General features: G+C 46.1%; 1 protein-coding gene across 4 annotated transcripts in view; it reads left to right on the top strand.

Moving 5' to 3' along the window:
* The first annotated feature begins 1,196 nt into the window (after window positions 1-1,196).
* Window positions 1,197-22,954, top strand: part of rnf41 (ring finger protein 41) — a 38,150-nt gene continuing 16,392 nt past the window's right edge. The window contains exons 1-4 of one of the 4 annotated variants that reach the window (XM_069906418.1): window positions 1,197-1,479; window positions 2,224-2,271; window positions 18,080-18,198; window positions 21,770-22,041. In XM_069906418.1, coding sequence (XP_069762519.1) covers window positions 18,109-18,198; window positions 21,770-22,041 — 362 coding nt within the window. In that variant the 5' untranslated portion in view covers window positions 1,197-1,479; window positions 2,224-2,271; window positions 18,080-18,108. Of the gene's footprint in view, window positions 1,480-2,223; window positions 2,272-18,064; window positions 18,199-21,769; window positions 22,042-22,954 lie in introns of all 4 variants that reach the window. The other 3 variants (XM_069906417.1, XM_069906416.1, XM_069906414.1) reach the window with 3 other exon arrangements.

Raw genomic sequence — 22,954 nt, 5'->3', positions numbered from 1 at the left:
GGTTAAGTGAGCCAATAGAAATAAGTTAAAGTTTGATTCAATTTTCATGTTCAAAGAAAATTAAAAGCAACTTTTGTTTAAGTAACCCTTTGTCGTGGTACCACCTTCCACGACCCTTTTGGAATAAACATCGACTTCTTCAGTTTCTGTTAACATACTCTCCAGTCTCCCTCGCTCCCCTTTTGCTTTGTCTTCTTTCCTCCAGATTTCCACCTCCTTCCATAAGGCAGACAAAGAGTGACCATTAGTGTTGTCCAGCATCCCTTACAGTAAAGAAGAATAACAAAAGAGAGTCCCTTCAGAGTCACTGAGTGTCTGTGGATTTGCCTCCAGTGCTCCTGCAACCTCCTCAACCACACAGACCCCAGTTCAATTCATTGGCAATCTGAGTTCCAAATCCAGACCTCTGACACGTTCAGGAAGTCTTCAGCACCTGAGGTCCTTTTTAACAGTAATAGTTGGCTGACACAATGCCAGAAAATCCACTTGAAGCCCATCTCCAAATGCATGGGTGCATTGAACAGAATGCGAACTGAGCTCAGTCTTGGAACTGATGTTGATCGCCAGCGGTGCTAGGAGGAAGATGCACAGCATGACTCCAACACAGCATGACTCCAGATTCTTCAATTCAATTTAAAATTTTTAAATTTAGACATACACCCTTTGGTCACAGGCCCTTTCGGCCCATGAGCCTAATTGCATCCAATTGACCTAGAACCCTTTACCTCTAATGGACACTATGAGACCATCTGAGTTCCTGAAAAATTGCTGTGTTTTGACAGACTTGTGTTGTTTCACGACCTACAAATCCCAGTACGTTTTGAACGGTGGGAGAAAACCAGAGCCCCTGGGGAAAACCCACACAAACACAGAGAGAACATACAAACTCCTTAAAGACAGCACTGGATTCGAACCCTTGTCCCGGTTCCTGGCGCTGTGCTAACTGCAATGCCAACCCTGTCACTCTTGATCTGGAATTGATCCCATAAAGGTGACCTCAACCTTGACACAACCTCTTCTCTTCCCCCCCCCCCCCCCCAAGTTGTTTGGTTGCTCCAGAAATCAGAGTGGGTCAAGATTTCAGAAATGTGCGTTTGTCTCTGATTGGATCCTCAATCAAGAAATTCTTGCTATTGATTCACTCAAATGTCCATCACTCGACGCCCAGAGTACATTTTATTTCAATTGGTCGACGTGTATGATAGTCATTTATAAGGTGGGGGCGTGTCTTTGAAGACAATTTACTCATTGTCTCGCTACTGGGATGTATCACTGACGGTATTCTAAACGCCCATTGGTCAACCGCGGACATCGCTCAGAGTGCGGATGAATGATTGGCCGGGAGGGCTCTCAATCAGCGGGCACGGCGTTCGTGAGATTCGGCATTTTTTTTGGAGGCAAGATGACGGTGAATGGCTGTGGTGCGCGATTGCGGGAAACCTCAAGATCAAAGTAATTGCGCCTGTCCATGGATCTCGGGTAAGTCTGCCGCTGCGGTGGGGTTGCTCCCTCTCTTCCCTCACCCCGTGTTCTCCCGGTCCCCGGCGGTTAAGGGTGGGCGATGTGGGCTGCAGCCCGGAGGAAACGCCACGGCTTGGAATGGGCCTCCCAGTGAATTGTTGTTTGACCGGGGCGGGGGCGGGGGTGGGGGTGGGGGAGGGAATAAAGCTTCACCCCTTAGACTCTAAATAAGGTTTAGTTTTGGTGGATCACGAAACCGTCAATTCATTGTCCTCATTGAAATGCAGGTTTTCCTTCTGATTGAATCCGATGCCTTTGTACCTTTTTTCACCACCAATACCCCGCCTCCTTTTTTAATGCAATGATTTGCGTTCTTCACTCCCACCCCCCCCCCCTTATCTGTAGATCTATTCCTTGTTAGATTGCCAAATATATTCTTCCATGCAGAATCTGCATTTGCAGCCTTTGGTGAGCTCTCAATAACTTTCATTTTGGTGCGTTAAATTGGGAACTTGGATTAATCCTCCATTTAAAATCCAGCCCTTATTGTGGTTGAAAGTGCTATTTAAAAAAAAAATTCCTTGATTTGTTGGTGGAATGGACAGGGGATACCAATAATTCAAGTTTGTTGCAACAGCAACTTATTGATTTGTGACTGTTTAAAGGGCTTTGTTTGACTAATCAATATCAAGTTGTGTCATTCCCAAGTATTTTGACAGTTCTGATTTGTCTAGTGTTTTGTACAAATAACGTTGTTTGCAGGTGACTGGATGATGATCATCAAGTCAATGTGCTTAACATGTGATCACGGTGAGTGTTGCCTAGTTTTGCTGATGTTGCTACTTGTGAGGGGAAAGTCCTTTTTGAACATTTCTTGGAATTTGCATTTGGTAGTTTGGATTCCTATTTGGTCTGTTAAGGCATCTACAAAAGAGCAGGAATTTTTCCTCTTTTTTAAAAAAAAAAATCACTTCCCATTCATTTATCCTTCATGGGTATATGGGGCTGATCCAGTTAGTGGAGCTTCAAATGCAACTTGACTATGACACCGTACCCACATGCTTGCTTTGTGGGTGGTTTAAAAAGATTTCAGATGTCAGAGTACATGTATGATATCCCATACAGCCCTGAGATGGTTTTTTTTCCCCTGCTGGCTTGGCAGAATTACCACTTTTTGGTCGTGCAAAAAAACTGCACACAACGTCTATATTTAAAAAAAAACCAAATGAAATGTAAGCAACTGTGCAATCCAGATAGAAGCAAAAAAAACTGCAAAAATAAGAGTCCTTAAATTAGTCTCTGAGTGAGTTGTTGAGTCTGATGGTGGAGGGGGAGCAGCTGTTCCTGAACTTGATGGGAGCAGCAAGAACAGTGTGTGTGCTGGGTGGTGTGGATCCTTGATGATTGCTGCTGCTCTCTGATGGCAGCGTTCCCTGTAGATGTTCTCCAAGGTGAGGAGGGGTTTGCCTGTGATGTCCTGGACTGGGTCCACTACCTTTTACAGTTCCCATTCCAGACTGTGATGTAGTAGGACAGCACACTTTCCACCACAGGTCTGTAGAAATTTGCCAGAGTTTCTGATGTCATACCAAAGCCCATATTTCTTTCTCTCTATTTCCCCTCCTATTTTCTGTTGTGTATAATTGAACACGTGATGAAATCTTAAAAGCCCCTGCCGCCCGGAGGACCCGCTGCTGCCGCCCAGGGGGGCCCGAGCTCCTGTTGCTGCCGCCCGGGGGGGCCCGAGCTCCTGTTGCTGCCGCCCGGGGGGGCCCGAGCTCCTGTTGCTGCCGCCCGGGGGGGCCCGAGCTCCTGTTGCTGCCGCCCGGGGGGGCCCGAGCTCCTGTTGCTGCCGCCCGGGGGGGCCCGAGCTCCTGTTGCTGCCGCCCGGGGGGGCCCGAGCTCCTGTTGCTGCCGCCCGGGGGGGCCCGAGCTCCTGTTGCTGCCGCCCGGGGGGGCCCGAGCTCCTGTTGCTGCCGCCCGGGGGGGCCCGAGCTCCTGTTGCTGCCGCCCGGGGGGGCCCGAGCTCCTGTTGCTGCCGCCCGGGGGGGCCCGAGCTCCTGTTGCTGCCGCCCGGGGGGGCCCGAGCTCCTGTTGCTGCCGCCCGGGGGGGCCCGAGCTCCTGTTGCTGCCGCCCGGGGGGGCCCGAGCTCCTGTTGCTGCCGCCCGGGGGGGCCCGAGCTCCTGCCTGAGTCCGCTTGAGGTAACGGCCGCATCACGGGGAGAGACAGCCAGCCGAGACCGGGCCTGCCCGCACCGCTGCCGAGCACCGAACACAGGCCGCCGTCGGCAGGCAAACCCCGGCAGCCCGCACAGCCCGACCGTTGGCAGCCGAACCCCGGGCTGGGAGCGGTCAATGAAAACTGTTTAGTGTATTTCAGAGTTTAATGCACACCTCCAAAACCAATAGTCTAAACACTAACAACTGTGAACTCCATTGCAGAGTTCTCTCCAGTCTTATAAAAAAATTTCTACTAGAACTTTTCTTTCTGATCCTCAACCAATGCTGCATCCCCTTTACTCAGCCACGGCAGGAGTAAACGCACGCAGGCCGATTCCAGGGCGCACCACTCCATAACTGGGGACAGCGCTCGTAGATCTCCAGAAATGGTTCAACCTAAAAGGGGAGGCAGGCCTCTTTAGCCCGGTTAAGCAACCTGCATAGGAGAAGGTCACTCCGATATAAAACCTACGACCCAAGGACCTTGCTGCCACGTCCCAGCTTACTTGGCCACGGCACACGAACCATGGGTGTAAAGGGTGGGGCCAGTACTGCCCACACTGCACTCCACCTAAAAGCTCCTTTGCGCAGGCCCGAGGACAGGTCCATGTCCTCCCCCTCAAAAGATGCACACAAACTCAAGCCAGCATGCTGGAACATCAGAACCATGCTAGACAAGGCTGAATGTCGGTCTGCCCTCATCGCACATGAACTCCTCAGACTCGACATCGACATAGCTGCTCTCAGCAAAGTCCGCCTTGCAGATGTAGGCAGCCTCCAAGAACACAGCGCGGGCTACACACTACTGGTCTGGCAAGCCTCAGGCTGAACGACACCTATCTGGTGTTGGCTTCATGGTGAAGAACTCCATTGGCTCCAAACTCGAAAACCTGCCGACAGGCCACTCTGACAACAAGCGTCGCATCACTCTCATCAGTGTCTATGCTCCAACCCTTCAGGCGGAACCAACAGAAAAGGACAAGTTCTACACTGATCTGCGCAACCTCATCCAACGCACCCCGACAGCCGACAAGGTTGTCATCCTTGGCGACTTCAACGGTCGCATTGGCAAAGACTCAGAAACCTGGCCAGGAATCCTTGGCAAGCATGGTGTCGGCAATTGCAACGACAACGGGCGCCTCCTGTTGGAACTCTGCGCAGAACAGCGGCTTGTCATTACTAACACCCTTTTCCAGCAGAGAGACAGCCTGAAGACGACCTGGATGCATCCCCGATCCAAACACTGGCACCTCCTGGACTACGTTCTGGTGCGAGGAAGAGACAAACGAGATGTGCTCCACACCAGGGTCATGCCCAGTGCGGAATGCCACACTGACCACCGGCTTGTTCGCTGCAAGCTCAACCTTCACTTCAAGCCAAAGTTCAAGAACAGTGGAGCCCCCAGAAAGAGGTTCAATGTTGGAAACTTGCAGTCAGACGTAGTGAGAGGAAACTTCCAGGCAAACCTCCAAGCAAAGCTCGAGGATGCAAATTGCCTCGCGGACATGTTTCCTGAAACCCTCTGGGATCAGCTGAAAACGGCCATACTGCAATCCACTGAAGAAGTACTGGGCTTCTCCTCCAGGAAAAACAAGGACTGGTTTGACGAAAACAGCCAGGAAATCCAGGAGCTGCTGGCAAAGAAGTGATCTGCCCATCAGGCTCACCTTGTAAAGCCTTCCTGGCCAGAGAAAAAAATGAGCCTTCCGTCTCGTATGCAGCCATCTTCAGCGCAAACTCCGGGAGATCCAAAATGAGTGGTGGACTAACCTCGCCAAATGAACCGAGCTTAGCGCCGACATTGGCGACTTCAAGGGTTTTTATGGGACACTAAAGGGGGTGTACGGCCCCTCACCCCAAGTCCAAAGCCCTCTGCACAGCTCAAACGGCGAAGTCCTCCTCAGTGACAAGATCTCCATCCTCAATCGATGGTCAGAACACTTCCAATCCCTTTTCAGTGCCAACTGCTCAGTCCAAGAATCCGCCCTGCTCCAGCTCCCTCAACAACCCTAGAGTCTGAGGTCCTTGCCCGGGAAGAGACATATAAGGCAATTGAACAACTGAAAAGTGGCAAAGCAACAGGTATGGATGGAATCCCCCCCAGAGGTCTGGAAGGCTAGCGGCAAAGCTCTGCATACCAAACTGCATGAGTTTTTCGTGCTCTGCTGGGACCAAGGAAAGCTGCCTCAGGACCTTCGTGATGCCATCATCATCACCCTGTACAAAAACAAAGGCAAGAAATCACACCGCTCAAACGACAGGGGAATCACGCTGCTCTCCATTGCAGGCAAAATCTTCGCTCGAAATCTTTGCAGATTAGGAGTTTCTTAGTTTCGACTTTACCCTCTTTTCCCAATCGGGAGACTACGACTATTTTAGAGGATATACTATATTCAAAATTCCCTCCAAAAGGTGTGATATCTAAATTATATAATATAATTACAAAAATAAATTCTGGGACTTTTGGAAAGTTTAAAAATGATTGGGAAAGAGAACTCAACCTTCATATTTCCAATGAAAATTGGAATAAAATTCTGCGACTGGTAAACTCCTTTTCTCTATGTGGATTCTCCTTAATAGACTAATACCTAGTGTCGCCGAAAATGTCCTCCCAGAATCACAGTGTGGCTTTCGCGCTAACAGAGGAACTACTGACATGGTCTTTGCCCTCAGACAGCTCCAAAAGTGCAGAGAACAAAACAAAGGACTCTACATCACCTTTGTTGACCTCACCAAAGCCTTTGACACCGTGAGCAGGAAAGGGCTTTGGCAAATACTAGAGCGCCTCGGATGCCCCCCCAAGTTCCTCAACATGGTTATCCAACTGCACGAAAACCAACAAGGTCGGGTCAGATACAGCAATGAGCTCTCCGAACCCTTCTCCATTGACAACAGTGTGAAGCAAAGCTGCGTCCTTGCACCAACCCTCTTTACTATCTTCTTCAGCATGAAGACGCTGTCTACATCCGGTACCACACGGATGGCAGTCTCTTCAATCTGAGGCGCCTGCAAGCTCACACCAAGACACAAGAGCAACTTGTCCGTGAACTACTCTTTGCAGACGATGCCGCTTTAGTTGCCCATTCAGAGCCAGCTCTCCAGCGCATGACGTCCTATTTTGCGGAAACTGCCAAAATGTTTGGCCTGGAAGTCAGCCTGAAGAAAACGGAGGTCCTCCATCAGCCAGCTCCCCACCATGACTACCAGCCCCCCCACATCTCCATTGGGCACACAGAACTCAAAACGGTCAACCAGTTTACCTACCTCAGCTGCACTATTTCATCTGATGCAAGGATCGACAAAGAGAGAGACAACAGACTCGCCAAGGCAAATAGCGCCTTTGGAAGACTACACAAAAGAGTCTGGAAAAACAACCACCTGAAGAAACACACAAAAATCAGCGTGTACAGAGCCGTTGTCATACTCACGCTCCTGTTCGGCTCTGAATCATGGGTCCTCTACCGGCATCACCTACGGCTCCTAGAACGTATCCATCAGCACTGTCTCCGCTCCATCCTCAACATTTATTGGAATGACTTCATTACCAACATCGAAGTACTCGAGCTGGCAGAGTCCGCAAGCATCGAATCCACGCTGCTGAAGACCCAACTGCGCTGGTTGGGTCACGTCTCCAGAATGGAGGACCGTCGCCTTCCCAAGATCGTGTTGTATGGCGAGCTCTCCACTGGCCACCGAGACAGAGGTGCACCAAAGAAGAGGTGCAAGGACTGCTTAAAGAAATCTCTTGGTGCCTGCCACATTGACCACCGCCAGTGGGCTGATATCGCCTCCAACCGTGCATCTTGGCGCCTCACAGTTCGGCGGGCAGCAACCTCCTTTGAAGAAGACCGCAGAGCCCACCTCACTGACAAAAGACAAAGGAGGAAAAACCCAACCCCAACCCACAAATTTTCCCTTGTAACCGCTGCAACCGTGCCTGCCTGTCCCACATCGGACTTGTCAGTTACCAACAAACCTGCAGTAGACGTGGACATACCCCTCCATAAATCTTCGTCCGCGAAGCCAAGCCAAAGAAGATGATTGAACAGTCCAATGTCCCACTTCTGTTCAATTAATTCCTATCATTCCCTCATGGAGCCAAACACCACCAGCAGGGACAACTCTTCTTGTTGTTGCAATATTATCTCTAGAGCACATCTGATCCATCCTTGGCCTCTTCCTCTTCTGCCTGCTATTTGTTTGAGACATTGCATCAGTTCTTGTGTGAATGCTTTAGATCACCCATCTCTTTATCCTCTGAGCTGTTAGAGTTCTTGTTGGTCATCAGGGTTTACAATGTACCAACTGTGTTGCAGTGTGAAATGAAGAAAATGATCAGACGTAGTCGAGTCGAAATTTGGTAAAAGTCCTTTACTCAAACAGTCACACGCAGCTTTTTAAAACCCCACGTGTTTCAAATGATGTAATTGCATTGTGATGTCATGACATCACTCGGAACCTCCTGGGCCAGTTTGATTGAGCCTCCAGTGAGCCGCTACATGCTCTCCCCCCCCCCCACCCCCCCAAGAACCAGCGATAGGAGGCTAACACCTCTGGTGCCATTGCCGTCCACCGCTCTTGGGCGGTCATCCGCGCCTTTGCATCGGGAGTTGTGGCAAGGGCCGGTAGAGATTGAGATGAGCAGTCAGTCAATCGTAAATATCTCTGGATGCTCTCCAACGTCCAGAACACAAGATGTATGATTGTTTGTAGCACTCTGAAGGGGCCCTCATACGGCCTCTGTAAGGGTGGCCCATGCGCACCTCTACGCACAAACACAAACTCACAGTCCCAGAGTTCCTTTGGGATGAAGGGTGTCGTTGTTCCATGCCTTGACGTGGGAACTGGAGCCAATTTTCCAAGCTGCTCCCACGGTCTGCCAAAGACTTCAAGTCAGTGGCACCTCCTGTCTGCGTGCTCCGGGCACAAACTCTTCAGGTACAATGAGCAGGGCTTCATAAACCAACTCAGCCGTTGAGGAGTTGAGATCCTCCTTGGGTGCCGTTCTTATTCCCAAGAGGATCCAGGGCAGCTTGTCTTCCCAATCAGATCCCTGGAGGTGGGCCAGCAGCGCAGCCTTCATGTGCCTATGGAACTGCTCCACCAGGACATTTGACTGCGGGTGGTAGGGTGCCGTGTGGTGGAGCTGTATTCCCAGCAGTCACGACAAAATGACCCAGAGTGTGGGCCTCTGGTCGGAGGTGACGTATGTGGGTAGGCTGAAACAAGATACCCAGGCAGAAATAATAGCTCTGGCTGACCCGTGGAAACGTCGCACAGGAGAGTGGTACCTCGCGGCCCAAAGGCTACATCCTTGAGTTGCAGGCTCATGACAGCAGTTCTATAAGCTGGGAATTTGTCATTCTAGCACTGACCTTTGGAGAGGTCCATGTAGTCTACACCCGGAGAGAGGGCACATAATGCTTGAACGGAGGAGCAGGACAGGGCATCATTACTCTTACCAGAGATGTGTTTAATCCTGGTTGAAAACTCGGATACATAAGATAGGTGGTGGCGGGCTGACCAGGAATCTGATGTCTTTGTGAAAGCAAACGTTCCAAAAATATAGCGGAAGTGTCTGAATGCAAGGTACACCGCCAGCTGTTCCCATACGAATATGCTGTATTTAGTTTCCAGAGGGCGGAGGTGCCTACTTAAAAAAAACTGCAGGAGGCTTCCATTGTCCATTGGTGTACTGTTCCAAGACCCCGCCTACTGCCACGTCTAGCATCAAGACAGTTAGTGCATCCAACTGTGGATGGACCAGCGATGTTTCCTTCATTAAAGTGTCTTTGGACTGCTGGAATGCTACCATTGTCTCCTTTGTTCACTCGAGTTCTTTGGCATCACTAGTCACGAGGTCAAAGAGAGATTTCATAATATGAGCTGCAGAGGGTAGAAAGCGATGATAGAAATTGACCATTCCCACAAATTCCTAGAGCCCTTTGATGGTCTTGGGCCTTGCAAATTTGAAGATGGTTTCTACCTTGATAGACAATGGAACGACACTCCGGCTACTGATCTGATGTCCGAAGAACTCAATAGAGGACGGTCTGAATTTGCACTTGGCATGGTTCACAGCTAGCCGGAACTCCTATATACAGTGGCAGAGTAAACGCAGATATTGTAGGTGCTTTTTGTGGGAATGGCTGGCAACGAGTATGTCTTCCAAGTATACGAAAAGGAAGTCCATGCCACTGTGTCCATTAGTCGCTGGAATTTTTGTGCAGCATTTTTTAACCCAAAAGGCATTCTCAAAGATTCAAAGAGGCCAAATGGTGTTATGATGGCAGCCTTGGGCACATCCTCCGGGTTTACAGGTACTCGCGCACCAAGTCAATTTTAGAAAATATCCTGGCCCCTTGAAAGTTAGCTGTCAAGTCCTGTGTTTGGAGCACAGGATAGCAGTCTGCAGTGGTAGTGTCATTGAGGCGCCTGTAATCCCTCCCCAAAGTCTCCAACCTCCCGTGGCTTTGGGCACCACATGTAGCCGGGAAGCCCATGGGCAATCAGACCTGCGTATGATTCCAAGTTCCTCCATTTTGTGGAGGAACTTGTTGAGTGGCAGGTGTCGGGCTTGGGAGTGTAGAGGAGGTCCCTGGGTGAGGATGTGGTGTGTGATGCCATGTTTGGGTGTAGCAGTGGAGAACTGGGAAGTGACAATATCGGGAAGCTCCACAAGAAGTTTGGCAAATTTGTTGTTCAAGTACTCTACAGCATCTAGGTGCGGGGCGGGTAGTTTGGCTTTTCCAAGGCAGAAAGTCTGGAATGTTGTGGTGTTCACCAACAGGTACCCTTTTAAGTCCCTTTGAGAAAGTCAGCACCCAGTAATGGCCAGGACACAGCAGCAAGAATGAACTTCCATGTGAACTTATTGTCGCCGGATTGTAGTCTGTGTGCCATAAGTATGAATTGAACTGTTATTCACCACAGTAAGCACCAGTCCCGTGCTCCTGGTACGGGTGTCAAAGCCTGAAGGAGAAAAGACACTTTCCTCCGGACCTGTGTCAACTCTAAATTTGTGCTGGGAGAGTTTGTCCCAGGTGTAGAGTAGGTTGTTACAGTGGCTAGCCGCCGTAGCCATTATCATGGAGTCATGTTTGTCTGTGGGAATGTACACCCTCGTTGCCGGTACTCGTGGAGCCTGGGCCTTCGGTGTGAATTAGCACTAATTTCTGTGGGCCTTGTGTCCTGCTGTTTTGCGCGCCATAGAATGTCTGCATGGACGACCACTGTTCGAGGGTTATGAAAGTCCTCATCAGCCAACATGGGGCGGATGTCCTCTGGCATATATTTTTCAAAGCACCTGCTTGAAGAGCAAACAAGGCCTATGGCCGTCTGCCAGTGCCAACATTAACTCTGAAGGGGCGCGGTCCCCCAGGCCATCGATATGGAGGAATCATGTAGCTCGTTCGTGTCGTGAGAGACCGTAAATCTGGAGGAGGGGGGCTTTTAGGGTTTTGTACTTGCCGAGAGTCAGTGGATCCCGAAGGAAATCCACTACTCGACCGGCCGAGTCCTGGTCGAGGGTGCTGACCACATGATAGTACTTGGTGGCGTTTACTTCTACCTTGCGAATGTGGAACTGCGCCTCAGCCTGCCTGAACCAAACTTCAGGTTGAGTGGTCCAAAAGAGAGGCAGTTTGAGCAAAACCGCTGTGTTGTCCATGTTGGGTCCAAAATCCATTTGGGTCCGTCAGGGTCACCAATGTAGCAACTGTGTCGCAGTGTAAAATGAAGAATGAGAAAATGATCAGACGTAGTCGAGTCTAAGTTTGGTAAAAGTCCTGTACTCAAACAGTCACACACAGCTTTTTAAAACCTTGTGAAACGTTGTGATGTTACTCGGAACCTCCAGAGCCGGTTCTATTGAACTGCTACAGCAGCTTCTTGTTTTTTAAATTTTTGTATTTAAATTCAGACATGCAGCACAGTAATAGCCCTTCTGCCATATTGCTTGTTTGCGACTGACTCAATTCATGTCTTTGTAATTCCTGGCACATTCATATTTTAGCCTTGCCTTGAAATGAGTCTTAAATATTTTTACCCTCTTTTAATGGTGAGAAGTCGAACACTACATTTTCTGATCATGGTGAAGGGCAAGGCTGTTAAGATTGATGAACCTGGGTTGATGAGTACTATTGAGGATCTGGTCAGAAAAAAGGATGCTTGTGGCAGATCCAAGAAGTCTGGGTCAAATAAATACCTTGATGAATACAGAAAGTGTTGGGAGTATGCTGAGCAAGGAAATGAGGAGGGCAACAAGAGGACTAGCAATGGAGCTGGCTGGCAGGATAAAGAAAAATTCCAAGAGTTTTTACAGGAATGTTAGGAGTAAAGGGTTAGCTAGTGAGAGAATTGGTCCCATTAAAGATTGACAAGACAGCCACAGGAAATGGGTGAGATTTTCACCAGATATGGAGAAATTTCTTTAGCCAGAGAGTCGGGAGTCTGTGGAACTTATTGCCACAGGTGGCTGTGGAAGCAAGGTTGTTGGGTGTATTTAAGGAAGAGATTGACAGGTATTTGATGAGTCGGCATCAAAGGTTACGGGGAGGAGGTTGGGGAGTGGGGCTGAGTGGGAGGATAGATCAGCTCGTGATTAGAATGGCGGAGTAGACTCGATGGGCTGACTTCTGATCCTATATCTTGTGATATTTTTCATCAGCCTTCACTGTGGAGGAGATTCTGGAAGTCACGGAAATGAGTGGTGAGATGTAGAACCACCAGCAAAGAGATTGTGGAAGCCTTGGAGTGTACTGAAGTGGATGTGTCCCATGGGCCTGATCAAGTGCATCATTGCATCTTGTGGGAAGCTGGGAAAGAAATTGTGAAGGCCCTTGTTGAGATATTTGCATTCTCTTTCACCTCTGTCTGACATGATGAAAGACTGGAGGGTCCTAATGTTAATTAAAGTTATTGATTAAAAGGTAGCAAGGACAAGCTAGGCAACTGCACCTGACATTGGTGGTTGGAAAATTGCTGGAAGGAATTTTGAGGGAACAGGATCCACTAGCATTTGGATAGTTGGGGACTGATTGGAGGATGTTGCATGTCACAAATCTGGAGTTTTTTTTAAGTGATAACAATTGTACAGGCCCTTCAGCCCATAGTGTTGTACTGACCTAATAACCTACTTTCATGACTGCCTACTATTTCCCATTTTTCTCCGTTCTGTGCACCTATCTAATGGTCTCTTAAAAGATCCTATTGTACCTGGCTCATCACCGTTGCTGGCAGTGAATTCCATGCACCCACCACTCTCTGTGAAAGACCTGCCCCTTGCAATAAGAGAAGCAAAAGTGTCCCTCCAGAGGTGCTGAGTGTCTGGATTTGCCTCCTGAGTTTCTGTAGCCTCTGCAACTGCATAGGCTACAGGAACTCAGGAGGCAAACCGCTGTTTGATCCAGCGGTAGCCCGAGCTCCAGATCCAAACCTCCAACACGATCAGGAAGCCTTTAGGAGCTGTTTTTGCCATAAGCACCCTCATGAATACCGGTTGTGTGAGTCCCTTGACTGTAAATGGCTGACTGCCTGCAGCCATGTATGGCCTGTCTGGCTCCTTCAGCTGTTGAATCCCTCGTGCGTCTGCTACTTGTAAGGTCGTCTCCTCAATAGAGGGGTGTTCTCCCCATTACTGGTGCCCTGCACCATCTGCTGCTACCCCGGAGTCTGCAACCCCTCATGGCCGCTGCTGAGCAGAGGTCATCTTGGGTACACACCCAGTTGTTGCAGGCTTTTAATTAAAAACGATGTTGGCTCCTGTAACAGACCATTTAAAGTCTGTATAGAGCTGCTGGCATTGGGGCCAGGCGGTTGGACCCCAAGGAGCAGTGCTGTGTCTCTGCTCTCTCGCCTGAGGGGGTGATCTTGAAGGTTTATAAAATTGAGAGCTTGGATAAAGTGAATGCTCAGTCTTTTTCCCCAGAGTAGATGATTCCAGAATTCAATGGCATGGGTTTAAGGTGAGAGGGGGAAAGATTTTAGAAGTACCTGAGGGAAAATTTTGTCCCTCGGTGGGTTGTCTGGAACAAGTTGCCAAAAAGAACTGTAGAAGCAGGTACACTAATAACATTCAAAAGACATTTGGGCAGAGGTTGTGAATCGCAGGGGCTTGGAGTGAACGGACCAAGTGCATGCCAAGTGTAAACCAGAGTGCCAACTTAATCAGCATGGACCTTTTGGGCCAACTTGTTTGTTCTATCCTGTATGAATCTATGACAAAGACTACTTGTTTCCATCTCCACTGACGCCTGATTTTGTGGCTACCATTTAGGTTTGGCTCTTGTAAACCGTAGAACACACATGTCAAACTCTGGCCCATGGGCCAAATTTGGCCCGCGATATAATTATATTTGGCCCGCAAGATCATTTCAAAAATGTATTAGAGGTGGCCCGCTGGCCGCCGCAGCAGGATAGCGCATGCACAGCTAATACTATAAATCCCAGAATGCATTGGCGTCAGCCCGCTAATCGCCCCCACCTCCTCTGTTTACGTTGCAGGGTCTCACCGTGGACTCTGGTTTTGGGGCCTGGCCGGTGTCAGGGGAAGCCAAGGCCGCTTCCCAGCGCCCAGAACCGGAGGCCTCGGGCCTGACCTCGCCAGGACCGTTGCCCACTCCCCCTCCCTGCCGCAGGCTGACCCGCGACTCACGGTGACGGGGCCGCTGATCCGCCGAGATGCCGCCCTGCAGCGAGAGCCGATGCCCCCGCACTGTCGTTGTCCAACCGGATTGCCCGCAAACCCCGCCCTCCCGCACACAGGCCTGAGTAAGGATTATGAACTTTAATCTCAGGATAAAACGATCTTCCAATAGTTTCATGTCACAGTGATAAATATATTCCTGGTTAAAAATGGTCCTGCACCTGGATACAAGCTCATTAGGCATAAAACTTGAAAAGTATGTAAATCAAAGGATATCTGTACCAATGGAAAAAGGGCATGGCAAATAACCCTGCTAGAGTTCATGCCCACATTCAGTCACCCATTTGATTGTTTCAGGAATCATGTTATTCTCCCACATTCTCAATAGCCCTCAGATTTTACTATTCAACAGCACACTAGCAACATTTGACAAATCCTCTATAGAGAAATATTATTTATTGAATATTTTATTTCTCATTTGTTAATGCTTCTGGAAAGAGTTTATCCAAAACTATTATTAAACATTTATTTTAATAAGAAAAAGTTTAACATTACATATGTTGAAAGAAGAGAAAACATGCAGATGTTGTTGAAAATTTTCAATAAATATTTAGTTCGGCCCTCGACTTAGTCCAAGTTTTTGATTTTGGCCCTCCGTGAATTTGAGTTTGACACCCCTGCCGTAGAACATTACAGCACAGAAAACGGGCCCTTCCACTCTGTGCCAAACATTTTTTGGTCTAGTCCCACTGACCTGTACCTAATCCATAGCCCTCCATACCCCTCCCATCCATGATCTGTCCAAATTGTTCTTAAATGTTAAAATTGAGCCCGCATTCACCACCTCAGCTGGCAGCTTGTTCCACACTCCCACCACTCTCTGCGTGAAGAAATTCCCATAATGTTCCCCTGAAATTTTTCACTTTTAACCCATGCCCTCTGCTTTTATCTCACCTACCTTCAGTGAAAAAAGTGTGCTTGTACTTGCTCTATTATATCAGTCATAATTTTAAATATCTCTGGAAAATCTCCTCGTTCTTCTACGCTCCAGCGAATAAAGTCCTAATCTGTTTAACCTTTTCCTGTAACTCAGTTCCTGAAGTCTAGCAACATCCTAGTAAATCTTCTCTGCACTCTTTCTATCTTATTGATATCTTTCCTGTAGTTGGGTGACCAAAGCTGTACACAATACTCCAAATTTGGCCTCACCAATATCTTGTACAACTTTACCATAACTTCCCTGCTCCTGTACTCAGTACTTTGATTTATGAAAGTCAATATGCCAAAAGCTCCCTTTATGACCCTATCTTCCTGTGACACCACTTTCAGGGAACTACCGACCGGTATGTATCTGTATTTCCAAATCCCTCAGTGCCCTACTTTGGTTTCTCCTTTTAGAATGTAATAACTCACACATGTCTGCATTAAATTCTATCTTCCATTTTGCTGCCCGTTTTCCCAGCTCGTTCAGATCCCTCTGCAAACTTTGAAAACCTTCCTCACTGTCCACTACACCTCCAATATTTGTGTCATCTGCAAATTTGCTGATCCAATTGACCACATTATCATCCAGGTCATTGATATGCGTAGATGACAAACAACAGTGGACCCAGCACTGATCCTTGAGGCTCACCACTAATCACAGGCGTCCAATCTAAGAGGCAGTCTACTACTGCTCTCTGACATTTAGGTTTATTTCCTGTTTTTATTTCTATTTGCATTCTTTTTCTACCCCCCTCTCCAAAACCCATCCTTGCCTTTGCTTCCCTGTTTGAGGACCTGACCATTGACTGAACTGGCAGGATACTCAAACTGTGACATTGGATTTTTTTTCACTTAATTTTTTTGTGTATCTGTTCCATTTGAGTCAATATTTGCAGCTGTGGTTTGGTGTGGAAGGATATAGAAACTCTCTAATCTGTTTAAGGCTTGGTTTGAGGCTCGAGTACACTTATTATTGCTGCTTCTAAAGCTAGCAACTGGAAATGTGCTTTCAGTTTCTAATATTGAGCAGAACTACAGGAGGTGGTGGCATGGTTAGCATAGCAGTTAGGGCAATGCTGTTACAGTGCCAGCGACTGGGACTGTGGTTCAAATCCGTGCTGTCTGTCAGGAGTTTGTACGTTCTCCCTGTGTCTGTTTCCTCCCACTGTTCAAAATGTAACAGAGGTTGTAGGTTAATTGGGTTGTACGGGTTCATGGGGCTTGTAACTGCTGTATATCTAAAAAAAATTAAGTATTCATGTGTGCTGAATGCTATTTGAAAAGGTGCAGAAGTAGATTCAAAAGGGAACTGTCACACTTCCAACTTGTGACTACATTTCCAAGGGACTTCATTGGATGCAAAATGCATGGGGATCCTAAAAAGATGTGACAAGCATACTCTTCTTCCTGACTCTGATTTGGAATGTGCTGGTATCATTGTTCAAAGTTTCTGATTGACATTGGTATCCCCAAAATAGTTTTGTGTTCTGATTAATCAAAACTGAGAATGTTTGCAAACAATGTATCAATTTTGTGTCTTTTCACAAATATTCTTATATTGATGTTAAATTTAGACCTCGTCTGGTGGGTCATCTGACATTTTACAGACATTGGTAATGGTGACCAGGCTGTCTTGTATCATTTTTGGAGGGGGAGGGGGTGTGGAATCCTTCCACCAAGACAAAGCCCTGTTGTCTCTCCTTTGGAGAGGACAGAAACTGTAAGACCTTTAATGTTGTGCATCACAGTTGAGCTCAAGACTATCCATGCCATCTTGAAGATTTTGTTTTTGAAGGAGGAGAAACTTTGCCTATTATGTGCCTTTGCCTTTAGTTTGTTCATGTCAAATTTTATAGCTGATGTTAAGGCCTGTTGACAAGTTAAAAATAGCATTGTGTTGTAATACAAATTGGTCTAACCAGTTCCATTAAAACTATCTTAGAATGATTTTTTTTCCTCGAGAGGAGATGGTGTTCATGGAAAGTTTTCTCATTGTTTTTCTTCTTTATACCCCGTGGGGAGGTGCTGCCAGTGGAATTGACCCTTTTGTTGCAAGCCTACTTTTAGTGCACAAGTACAGTATAAATCAGAAGGAAACCTTTGTTCAAGAACAGGATTGATGAAATGAGGCTCTTGCAGCAATAAGACTAGGAAGACGTGTTCACTCTAAATTCATCTCCAGTCTTTGGCTTTCTTCCAGCCCAGGACATATCCATTATTTTTAATGACATCATATCTACCGTTGTGCGGCTAGCTGCATAAAGGCAGAGTCCTGCTGCCTTTCTCTTGGTGGCCCTGTTCTAGTTAGCATCGAGGCAGCTTTTTAATGTGACTGCGAATTTCTAATTTTGAAAGAAGCCTTGCATGCAAGCAAAATTTTCTGCAATTCTTTAGAAATGGTAAGGTGCAATGAGATTTTAGATTCTTAGTTATCAACAACCACAGCTGAGCTTTGGGGAAATGGAAGAGCAAATCTTTTGTTAGGATGGTTGGGGGAAAAGGAGCATAAGAGACCAACCTGGGATTTGGTGTTAACGGTTTAAAATATTTGGTGTAGGGGTTTGCATTTGGAATCTTAAATTTCTCCAATTCCTCTTTTTTTCTAAATATCAATTCATATTAATGTATAAACATTACCAAAAAATGAATATTTTGGTGTTTTGTGTACCTCTTATTGAAGTTTATTCAAAAGTGTATTTTTATTGCTAAAATTTAAGCAGTGAAATTTATTGCAAATGAGCAATGTCTTGCAGTTTATCTTTCTCCAGGAACACCTGAGCTTGTTGCAGTATGAGCCATGGGGTATGATGTCAATCGGTTTCAGGGTGAAGTGGATGAAGATTTAATTTGTCCAATTTGTAGTGGGGTTTTGGAAGAACCTGTGCAGGTAAGGAATCTCGTCTATCTGGTGGGGATGGTGGAGTTGCTTGTGAAGAGGCTCACAGCTTTGTGCGTTCATCTCTCTAGAGCAGGGGTAGCCAAACCTTTTTGGTTGTGGGCCACATGCAGAAAAATACAATGTCATGGGCCAAACAATATTAAGCCTGACAGTTTTTAACCAGTTATGCTCCAGGAAGAGTGGTGTTTTTAGACCAGAAAACCCCTGTGCCTTTAACAATTCATTTTCTATCAAAATAATTATACCACAATACTGAATGGTTTAACTGTTGACATTACAGTAATTTATTGATGTGCATTTCTGTATCTGCTGGCCCTAAATTTAATTTAAATGAATGAAATAAAACTCTCATTCAAAAAGCACTGAAAAGTTAAAAAGTTGGATGTAAAATGAGAACAGGAGATATCAAGAAAGGATCAAGGCCGTCTCCAACATTCCTCCAACTCTTAGGGAATACAGTTCATGGCCCAAGTGTCCACCTTGATGATTATGATGCAATGTGTAAATCTGTAGAAGGGTAAAGATAGACTATTTAAGTTGACCGATTCCTTGCAAGTCAAATAAACACTTCTGTGAAAAAGTATTAATTTTCCCACAATGTCTGAAATTTTCGTCACTCACTTGCTATTTTCCTTTTTTTTTTGGTTTCGCCGTGTTTAATCAACTGGGATTTTTTTTTAAACTGAGGTCAATGTTTTCATCGATGAGTAACATTGCAATGGTCAGTCCAGCTGTTGTTCAAAATGGCAGCAACATCTAGTGTTGAAACTAAGAAGTGCAATATACTTACAGTGTTAAGATGATGTTCAAGCGGGCGGGCCATAGTTTGGCCACCCTTGCTCTAGAGCCTCTCAACAATCTGATGAAGTTTAGTGGAAAATGTTCCACTGTGAATCTTGCATGTTAAATTTTAAAATTGGTAAACACTACAACAATTTGTGCTGCTTGTATTTGTTTCTAATTTGATTTGGAAAAAGTTGTGAACAGGAAAGTGATGTCCATCGAGCCTTTTGTCCAGGCACAATTCATTGATGCCGAGTCTGAAATGCTGCAGTTCTGCTGCATCAGAATCCTTCATGGTCAGGAGTTGGGGGGGTGGGGTGGGTGGAATGTTGTTGGATCTCTTGGTTGAACAGAGGAAGCTTTAAATAGAAATCAAGGGCTCTGCAATATTAAAGTATGGCTTGGGGAAAGCTGCCAAAAATCAATAGATTTTTTTTTCCCCAGCTTTGGAAGAGAGTAAAGGAATGTTAACCTTTTTAAAGCACAGGTCATCTGTTAAAACGAAACGATGGATCATTATAGTCTTCCCATGGCAACCATTGCAATGTTGATCGAGGAAGGGCATGTTGAATATACTGGCAACCATGACACCTTTAGAAGTAATGGGACTCTGTAGATGGGAGAGTAAACGGTTGAATGGGTCCAGAAAGCTAGGCATCTCTGTAGACAATGCTAGGGATGCTACAATTTGCCCCAAGAGAGGGGATAGTGGGCCAGAATTTATTTTTTCCAATCTTGAGCTCTTCAAATTTGTTGCATTGAATAGTTTGTTCCATTGCTCTCCTGTTGTTAAACTGCAAGGTTTTGGTCTTTTTATTTTGAGAGCATAATTGGTCAAAGTTGACCAAATTTTACAGTTCAAAACTGACCTTGACAACTTGAATCCCAGGAAATTGTTTTGATATGTTTCCTGCCTCCATTTTCTCTCATTTAGCAGAGCATATTAAAAACATTCTCCCCATTGGCTGATCTGCAAGGGCACTGGGAGGCAATTCGAAGGAACTCCTACATATCAAGGTGATGGGACGGCTGGCATTGAAATCAGCATTAGTAGTGTGGAGGAATCTGGTGTGTTAAAATCCTTTCAAATTGTGAAATGATACTGGAGATTCAGATCTATTGTTAGAGAACATGTATGACATCACATACAACCCTGAGATTCTTTTTCCTGTGGGTGAGGCAGAATTATTGGTAGAACAAAAAAAAGCTGTACTCAACGTACACATTTAAGCAAAGTAAGCAAACTGCAATATAGAGAGAAAAACAAGCAATAAAATGGAAGAGTCTTTAAATGAGTCCCTGATTGAGTTTGTCGTTGAGGAGTCTGATGGTGAACCTGGTGGTGCGATCTTGACACCTAGACCTCTCTTCTGATGGCAGCAGCAAGAACAGAGCGCGTGCTGGGTGTTGTGCATCCTTGATTGCTGCTGCTCTCTGACGGCAGTGTTCCCTGTAGATGATCGGGAGGGTTTTGCCTGTGATGCCCTGAGCTGTGTCGACAACCTTTTGGAGGGCTTTCTGCTCAGGGGTATTGGTGTCTCCATACCAGACCATGATGCAGCTGGTCAGCACCTTTTCCACCACACATTGGTAGAAATTTGTCAAGGTTTCCAGTGTTGTACCAAACCTCCGCAAATTTCTGAGGAAATAGAAGCACTGACGTGCTTTCTTCGGGCTGCAGAACCCCTTAATAGAATGGTGGACATTGCACTGGAGTTCCTAATTACTCCAAACTTAGTTAAAGAATGCTTTTGAATGCATACTTGAGACATCACTGCTCATGAGCACATGCTATCCAGTGGCTTTCTGTTAATGATGGGGATTTAACACAATAGCAGTTATTTTCTTGGGATTCTAAGAATTGCTGGTGGGTTGGAATATATTACTTAAGATGTCAGCTGTCCAAAGTGATTTGGCATGAAAATAACTCAATAAAAGAACAGCTTTAAGCCAAAGCAGTTAATGTAAAAGCATTGGAGAGTGCGGATGTACGGACTAAAGATGAAATGTGAGAATGACGAGCCATTCCTTGCAGAAAGGAAGCTTGATAATGTTCCCAGTTAGGTCCTTTCCCCCCCCCCACCTTTTTCTCATTCTTCTCTGCCCCCTCCCTGCAACTGACATCTTTTTTTAAAATTCAAAACTTTCAATCTCTTCAATTTGTTTCTTTTAGCTTTTGCACATTTCTTAGATTGGTTGAAGGGTGTTTATCCTAGAATTTCTTGCTAATTCTGATGCAAGCTCCACTGACCATTGGCATGAAGCTGTTAGGCCTCAAGTTTTTCTGGTTTTGTCATTGTGGGTTCCATTTTTTCCAAACTCCACTGTATAGTCCTGCATAAATGGAATTTTCAGTTCAGAAATAAGTACAGGCTTTCCTCGTTTATTGAATTAATCCTAATAATAAAAAAAATGCCCTTGATGCCTTTCAGAAGATTGAGCCCTGAAGATATTTTTGAAGCTGACTGTTTCACTTAAAGTTGGCTCCTTGACAATACTGCAGACTCTCTCCCTTTCTAACCTTGAATTTGATTAAAGGAGCTTTCTCCTCTGGCTAATATTTTTTCCATACCATGGGAGGAAAATTCTAACGGCAGCACAAGTGCATTTTAATATAGATGATCGATATATTTGATCATGTCACCTAGATATGTGGGAGCAGGCCTGTTTTTTTTTAAGAGAGCCCAAGTGATTTCAAATTGGATTTCCAAATCACTTCTGCTAGCATGTGTTTTCTTTCCCTCTTGGTTCATGTGCTCTCTTCTCTTCCTCCCAGGCTCCACATTGTGAGCATGCATTCTGCAATGCCTGTATCACCCAATGGTTCTCCCAACAGCAAACCTGCCCAGTGGATCGCAGTGTTGTTACTCTAGCCCACCTCCGACCGGTTCCCCGCATCATGCGGAACATGCTGTCCAAACTGCAGATCACGTGTGACAATGCCAGCTTCGGCTGCACAGCTGTGGTGCGGCTCGACCAGTTAACATCCCATTTCAATGATTGCGAACATAATCCGAAGCGACCAGTGACATGTGAGCAAGGATGTGGGTGAGTTGCAATTTTTTTTTCCTCACAAAATTCAAATACATAGTGGCCTAGAGACTGGGAGCAGGTCAGTGGGATTAGGCAAAAAATGGTTCAGCACAGACTGGAAGGGCCGAAGGGGCCTATTTCTGTGCAGTAATGCTCTATGCTCTATGGGTGTGATACAGGCTGAGAAGGTGTTGAATCTTTCATCTCTGGTTTGATGAGATGTTCCTGTTTAGTCACTTTTAGTGAAGAGTGGAGTGAAAGATTGGATATTGGCTTGCAAGTCAAACAAACACTTCTGTGGAAAAAGTATTAATTTTCCCACAATGTCTGAAATTTTCGTCATTCACTTGCTATTTTCCTTTTTTTTGGTTTCGCCGTGTTTAATCAACTGGGATATTTTTTTTAAACTGAGGTAAATGTTTTCATCGATGAGTAACATTGCAATGGTCAGATGAATGGAAAAGTAATGTTGGGAGGAGAAAGTAAAAAATCAGATGGTGCAGTGAGTTTTCGGGTCAATGATAGTGTTAAGAAAATTACAAAGAAAAATAGTGGGCAGAAAAATCAAAAGAAAAGGTTACAGAAGTCACTAGATATTAAAAGGACAAAGAGCATAAGGGCACTTTATCTGAATGCCTGCAGTATTAGAAATAAGGTTAGTGAACTTGAGGCGCAAATTGGTACCCATGCCTATGATTTGGTAGCCATCACGGAAACATGGCTACAAGGTGACCCTAAATGGGAATTAAACTTTCAAGGGTATCAGGTGGTGCAAAGAGATAGACAGGATGGTAAGGGAGGTGGAGTTGCACTCTTAATCAAAGATGAGCTCCAGGCAGTAGTGAGGAATGATATAAGATCTAAAGAGCATAATGTTGAGTCCATTTGGGTAGAGATAAAGAATAACAAAGGGAAAAAAATTATTGGT

Source organism: Narcine bancroftii, chromosome 12, assembly GCF_036971445.1.
Source record: "Narcine bancroftii isolate sNarBan1 chromosome 12, sNarBan1.hap1, whole genome shotgun sequence".
NCBI classification, from domain to species: domain Eukaryota; kingdom Metazoa; phylum Chordata; class Chondrichthyes; order Torpediniformes; family Narcinidae; genus Narcine; species Narcine bancroftii.
The sequence above is the reverse complement of the archived record's forward strand: the minus strand, read 5'-3'. Positions and strand labels throughout refer to the sequence as shown.